We start from the raw sequence: 7,322 nt of genomic DNA, 5'->3' as shown, positions 1-7,322 counted from the left end.
GGGGAGGAGGCAGAAATCCTTAATAAATAAATAAAATTAAAAAAAATACAAATACACATAGATTAAAACAAACAAAAAAATGGACTCTTAGAGGCTAAGAGCACTGGCTGTACTTTCAGAGGCTCTGAGTTCAATTCCCAGCAACCACATGGTGGCTCACAACCATCCATAATTCAATCTTGTCCCTCTTCTGGCCTGCAGACAAAGCACTGTATACATAATACGTAAATAAATTAAAAAAAAAAAAAAGGTCAAGTTTCTCAAAACAAATAACCAAACAAACTCAGTCAGGCCTGGTGGCACACACTTTTGATCCCAGTTCTGCAAAGGCAGAGGCAGGCAATTCTGTGAGTTCAAGGCCAGCAAGACCTAAAGAGATCCTCCACCAAAATAAGTAAATAAACAAAACCTAAAATTATCAAAAGGGTGTGCAAAAGAGATAAAGGGAAAGTCTTACCTTAACCGACTGTCTATTCAGATGCAATCTGTAGGACGTATCCACCTGGGGAGTTGAGAAAGCAAAGTCACCAGTCAGCAAAGGAAGAGTGACCCCGCCTAAGCACACGAGCGCCCGTAGCTCACTGCAGACACACTTCATCATCTATTAAATTTATAACCAAGCCGGGCGGTGGTGGCAGACGCCTTTAATCCCAGCACTCGGGAGGCAGAGGCAGGCGGATCTCTGGGAGTTCGAGGCCAGCCTGGCCTACAAGAGCTAGTTCCAGGACAGGAACCAAAAAGCTATGGAGAAACCCTGTCTTGGAAAAAATAAAATAAAATTACAATCAAGAGAATTTATTATTACTTTGTCTTTGTCCCAAGCAGTTTTAGTGCTTTTCTTTTTTAGAAAGGGGCTCTCTTGCCATGTAGGCTGACCTCGGACTATACAGATGAAGATGACTGGATCCTCTTGCCTCCACCAGCTGAGTGCTGGGTTACTGGCGCTGTGCTGGGAACAGAAGCTGGTTCTTCAACACCAAGTGAGCTACAGCTTTCCTGCTGTTTTCTTTTTGAGACAGGGTATTACATAACTCTGAATTCATGATCCTTCTGCCTCAGTCTAAGCTAAGAGTGCCTATCTTTAAACAACGTCATTTTCCCACCTAAGTTCATAAGTTCACCTTGTTCTTCAACCCAGACAACCACCTTCATTTTCAGATTTGCTTTTCCTAGAGTTTTGAGAGGGTCATACTGTTTTGCAACCAGCTTCTTTAGCCATCCATAACCTGTACACATTTTCAGGGTATTTTCTCTATGTGCACTGGAACACTTCCTCTGCCCTTCATCAGTGGGTCGTTTATAGCCTGGATTCTCCTCTGACTAGGCTTCTATGAACACTCTTGTGTAGGCATATGCTTTGACCGACTTGTCTGTGGCGCTTCCTGCCATTCCGTACAAACAGCTCTCTGCTGTCAAACTGACTTACTGCTGAGCACCCTGTTTCCTGTGAGACACACACAGTGGTCTGTGAAACATGACTGCAGTCACTGCAGGAAGCCATAAATGTAACCAGTAACCCTGACCACCAACATTCAATAGTGCAATGTAAAAATGCTGTAGCCCAGGGTAAGTAGCCCTGGTGGGTGAGGGACAGGGATAAGAGTGGAAGAGAGAGAGAAAGGGGGAGGAGGGAGGCTTGTCTCTTAAAGGGACAGGACAGACCATTACAAATAGGGTAAGAGCTAAGCATTTTTCTTCATTCACTTATTTACTTAGTGGTTTGTTTGTTTTTTTGAGAGTTTCTCTGTGTAGCTCTGAAGCCTGTCATGGAACTCAGTCTGTAGACCAGGCAGCCCTCAAACTCACAGAGATCCGCCTGCCTCTGCTTCCCAAGTGCTGATAATAAAGGCTTTCGCCACCAATGGCCAGGCATTTATTTATTTTTATTCTGATTTTTTTTCAAACAAGGTCCCATGGATTTGGCCTCAAACTTATATAGCTGGGAATGATATTGAACGTCTCATCTTCCTGCCTCTGTCTCCAAAGTGCTAAGATTACAAGCACAGACGACTGGTTCTGGAGTTCATGCACGCCAGGCAAGCATTAAGCAACGACACTTCATTCCTAGCCCTGTATTTTTCCCCTCTACTGGGAACCAAGGGCCTCTCACTCACACTCGAGGCGAATTACTTGTCAGGACAGCCTCGGGAGGAAACCATTCCTGGATGGGAAGGACCCAAAGTCCTATTCAGGGTCTACCAATGTCCAGGCACAGTCTGGGACAAGGACTTGAGCTGGCTGAAGCCTTCCCTGAGTTTGCTGGAAGACTCAATCAGCATTCATGGGCTTTTTACACCTCGACTTCAATTCTGCTCCCATAAATAATCCAGATGGCCAAGAAATGGCATTACCTCACCCAACCTAAGCAGACAGGCAAAGAGACCCCTGCATGGCGACTGTGGAGGAAGACCGCTTGAGCACGCAAGTTCCAAGCTGGCTTTTCTAAAACTAATAAAAATACAAACACGAAAACCAAAAAAGCCCCACATGGATAGTCAGAGGGATCTTTCTTGCCTGGCTGAAGTTACTCCCCCGAGCCTCCCCCCCCAAATCACTAACTTTGGCCAAGGAGGGCACTAGAGCCTGAATCTCAAGGACCTAAGGGAACAATGACAAAAACAGTACATGGCTCTGTGGGGGGCAGAGTGTCTGCTCCAGGGAGGCAGGAGGCTGGACAAAGGAGGAAGACCAGAGCCAAGTGACAAGGAAATGGGTCTCCTGAACGGCAGGGGTTAAGCCCATAGTACAGAACTGAATTTTAAGATCCTGGACAGGAGGGTACTGGTTAGGAAGGGGAGGTCTATTAGGGTTAAGAGTTAAAGGGTTGGCAGAGACATGAGGACATGCCCCAGAGGCTGGGCTGGCGGAGTGAAGAGGAGCTAGGACCTAAAAGCCCATCTCTGTTTATTCCATTTATTTTTATTTTGTGTTTGCATGTGTGTTAGGGCCATGAGGGACCTGTGGAGGTCAGAGGACAATTTGAGAAAGTCAGTTCTTTCCTTTCACCGTGTGAGTCCCGGGATCAAGTTGGTAAAAGGAATCTTTACCGTTAGTTGTCTCACTGGCTCCCAGTCTGTTTAAACACCATCTTCTCCCACTATTTAGAGCACGAGGAAAGGGTCACCACAACAAGAGATAGAAGTTTAAAAACTAACTAGATGCACCTGCCAGGTGTGGGACACATGTCTTAATAGCAATACTTAGAAAAGATCAGCAAGAAGACTGGGCTACAGAGTGAGTTCCAGGCCAGCCTGAGCAACTTAGTAAGACCCTTCTCAAAACTCAAGAAAGCTGGAGTGGGAGCTGGCTTGTTTGTCAAGAATGCGAAAAGCCCTGTGTTCACTCTCCAGTACAGCATAAAGAAAACCAGGCTTGGGGCAGCTGTTTACAGTCCCAGCTCTTGGGAGGTGAAAACAAGGAGGGAGAGAAACTCAAGGTCATCACTAACTAAGGAGTGAGTTCCGGGCTAGCGTAGGCTACCAGTAAATTCCAAGACTTGGCGGCAGAGGCTAGAGGAATGCCTCAAGTTCTAAGCTAGCCTTGCCTACATAGAGTTCCAGGTCAGCCAGGTCCACTCAGTAAGATCCTGGTTGAAGAAAAAAAAAAAGCAAAGAATAAATAAAACAATCTTAAACAGAGCTTTGTGTAGTCAGACTGTACTTGCTCTAAAATTAGAACAAATGTGACTACTTAAAGTAAAAAAATTGCATATTTTTTAAGCCAGTAATAGTACATGCCTTCAGTCGGGCACTTGGGAGGTTGAAGTAAGAGAATCCTGAGTTCAATGCCAACCAGGATTAAAGGCAAGGCACTATCTAAAAAGGAAAGGAAGCAGGCTGGCAGGCGCCTACCACAAAATCTCAGAAAGCAACGAGTATCATCACCATTCCTGAGACAGTCTCGTTTATGGCTCTGCTGGCCACCAAAGATACACCCTCAAGTCCTCCTCCCAGACCCAGCTCATAGGACTATCAAAATACTCCTACACATCTTTTAACTTCTTTTGGGGGGGGTCATATTTTCATATCCTCATTCTCTCTCTGCCCTCCCTTTCCCTTCTCTTTTTGCTGACAATGCTAGAGACCAAACTTATGCAGTTAGGCACACCTTCTATTCCACAGATGAAGCCTCACCTTGCTGCCCAGCTGGCCTGTCCTCCTTCGTCAACCTCCTGAGATCAAATCACAGACACACACATATAACCAAGCCAACTGGACATACTTTTAATGTCCTATGAAGGTTTTGTAAGATTGTGTTATATTGAGGCAGTGAAAATAATTCCACCTTTTTTTTCTACCCTTTGTAATTGCATGTGCTGTGTAACTGTGTTTCTAGCAGAAGAAAACTTTTGCTTTTTAGTAATTATTGTGTAAGAACAAAAGTCTAGGGCTGGAGAAATGACTCAGTAATTAAGAGCATCTGTCTGCTCTTTCAGAGGACCCGTGTTTGGTTCCCAGAAGCCACATGAAGGCTCACTTAGGTCTGGAACACCAATTCCAGAGGCTCTGAAGCCTTTTTGATCTCTGTGGGCACTGCATGCACACAATGTATAGACATGCACGCAGGTAAAGCAGCCATAAGCATAAAATATAATAAATCTTTTTTTAAAATATTTATTTATTATGTATACAATATTCTGTCCGTATGTCTGCAGGCCAGAAGAGGGCACCAGACCTCATTACAGATGGTTGTGGTTGCTGGGAATTGAACTCCGGACCTTTGGAAGAGCAAGCAATGCTCTTAACCACTGAGCCATCTCTCCAGCCCAATAAATCTTAAAAAAGGAAAGAAACCAAGTCCTAGAATGAGTGGGTGGGCTGACACTTGCCTGCAATCCTAGCACTTGGGAGGCGAAGGCGGACAGCTCCGCCTACACAGCAACTTCAAGGCCAGACTAAGTGAGTGACAGCCAATCGCAGTTTTGTTGGGTATTTTTGGTTGAGTTTCGTGCTCCCCCCCCCCACAAGTTTTTTTTTCTGTGTAGCCCTGGTTGTCCAGGAACTAACTCTGTACACCAAACTGGCCTCAGACTCAGAGATCTGCCTGCATCTGCCTCTCAGGTGCTGAGATTAAAAGTGTGCACCACCATACCAGGCAAGAACTTTTCAAAAATTAAATTCTAAAGAAAAAACATACTCCTTCCATTTTTATTTGTATTTCACGCCTAGAATAATTCTCTACAGATTGGTTTCTAAGTCAAACACTCTCAAATTATTTTTATTTTACTTTTAATAATTTATTTTTATTTTATATACACTGGTGTATTTGCCTTCACGTATGTATGTATCCTGGAGTTACAAGCAGTTAGTTGTGAGCTGCCAAGTGGATGCTGGGAAACAAACCCGGATCTTCTGAAAGAAGTGCTCTTAACTGCTGAGCCATCTCTCCAGCCTCTCAAACTCTTTAAAAAACAATAACTACAGCCTCCATAAATAAGTCAAAACTAAATGTGATCCTAACTCAAGCTTTGGCTAGTTCAACAAAAATGTCCAGGGCTGAATGAAGGCCACCAAGCAGAAAAGAACACCGGGAGAGAAATCACAGCAGACAAAAAGCAATGGCTTGAAATGGTTACAATGAAAATTTCTAAACAACCAGAGAGCCAAGGCCAAGTGGTGGCACACTACCCGGACTGGATGGATGAAGCCCCTAAAAATTGTCTCACCAAAACCTAAGAGGGCAGCTATTGCAGCATCCAGCTCATCTTGATGATTACAATAGTCATAAAATATGTTACAGTTTCAAAAAACAAACAACAACAAAAATAAATAAAAGCTTTCCCAAAGTCACTTGAGTCAGCAGTGTCCTTACAGTACAAAGGTCAGCCTGTCACCACTATCATCCACATTCAGTGGTTTTCCACTACTCTACCATCTACATACCCTTAGGACTCCTTGGTCATACAATGAAAGGTGCTTTAAGACAGAGGAGAAAGAAAAACTAATAGCTGGGTTTGGGGGCACAGGACTTTAAACTCAGCACTGGGGAGGCAGAAGCAGGAAGACTCTGTTGAGTTTACCCTGTATAAAAGAAAACAACAAACCCTCATAAAAAACAAAGACAGAAAACTACCAAGATTCTTACGGCAAGCTGTAATCCAGGTTAAATGCCAGAGGCAACAAAGGACCAGTTACCACAAAAAGCCATTAAGAAACACAACGAGGGTGCCCGGAGGGCAGGGGCTAAAGGTACAGCAAACACGTGCAAGGCCCTAGCTTCCGCCACCAGGAGACAACAATAGAAAAACAACAATAAAACGAGTTGTGCAGCACTTGGGAGGTAAAGAGGCAAGAGGTCCTCGCCTACACAGCAAGTTCAAGGCCAGCCTGGACTGTAGACTCTGTATAAAACTACGAGCACTTACCCTCCAAAAGAGAAAACCTTGATATTAATTCTCTGACTCAGGAGCCTATTCCTACTTGACTTCTACAGTCTTGCTGGGGGTGCTGACAGGCACGAGAGAATGCCACAAGGCTAGAGGCAAAGAGGAACACGTGCTTCTCTCTCAAAGGACCGAAGCAGCATTTCCAGCACCCACATCCGGTTGGTTGACTGTAATTTAGCTCTGGGGAAATCAAATCTTTTCTGGCCTCCATGATCACTGCACTCACACGCACAAACCCACACTCACACACATACACACATTTTAAGTAACAAATAAAGGTAAGTGAAAAGTTTCTGCGGCCCGATAAACCTCTCCGCCGACATAATAACCCGAATCAGACCAAGTCAAACCGAATTAGAAACAGCCCAGGTTTAAAATCAGACCAAATCAAACCAAATTAGACATAGCCCAGGTTTAATAAATACCAGCGCTCCCGGGTGCCTTTGAGTTCCTCAGAGAGAAGAGAATGGAAGACCGGAAAAGCACATTGTTTGTTCTCTGGGGGGCAGCTTAAATACCCTGGGGGGGTGGTCTTGACCCTCCCTGGGGAGGGGTCATTGTTTGGCGGGCTTTCTTGATCCTCCCTAAGGAGGAGTCATCGTTTGGCGGGCTTTCTCAGGGGTGGAGTCTGGTCTGATGCAACTTCCAGGGGAGGGGACTTGGGAGGAAACTTTCACCATAAACCATAAACTCCTTTAACCTCAGCACTCAGGAAGGCAGAGGCAGGGGGATCTCTGAGTTGGAGGCCAGCCTGCTCTGTATTCCAGACAGCCAGAGCTATATAGTGAGACCATGTCTCAAAACAGCTTTCTCTAAATCCCTTTAAGGTTTATTATTGTGTGCATGTGTTTTATGTGCATGCATATCCATGTATGTGCATGCAGTGCTCTCGGAGGCCAGAAGAGTGTCAGATACCCTGAAGTGAAATCCTGTCTCA

At 44.8% G+C, this 7,322-nt stretch overlaps 1 protein-coding gene across 3 annotated transcripts in view; it reads right to left on the bottom strand.

Annotated features, from left to right (window-relative positions):
- LOC106144224 (endogenous retrovirus group K member 24 Gag polyprotein-like) overlaps window positions 1-7,322 on the bottom strand; it is a 41,433-nt gene that overhangs the window by 8,296 nt on the left and 25,815 nt on the right. For all 3 annotated transcript variants that reach the window (XM_026787126.1, XM_026787127.1, XM_013352096.2), the window contains one exon: window positions 458-502. Coding sequence is in view for 1 of the 3 variants with exons in the window: in XM_026787127.1 (XP_026642928.1) it covers window positions 458-502 (45 nt within the window). In the remaining 2 variants the exon portion in view is untranslated. The remainder of the gene's footprint in view (window positions 1-457; window positions 503-7,322) is intronic.

The sequence above is a fragment of the Microtus ochrogaster genome, linkage group LG8 (assembly GCF_000317375.1).
Source record: "Microtus ochrogaster isolate Prairie Vole_2 linkage group LG8, MicOch1.0, whole genome shotgun sequence".
Taxonomy (NCBI): Eukaryota; Metazoa; Chordata; class Mammalia; order Rodentia; family Cricetidae; genus Microtus; species Microtus ochrogaster.
Note: the sequence above shows the minus strand (reverse complement) of the source record. Positions and strands in the feature narration are given on the sequence as shown.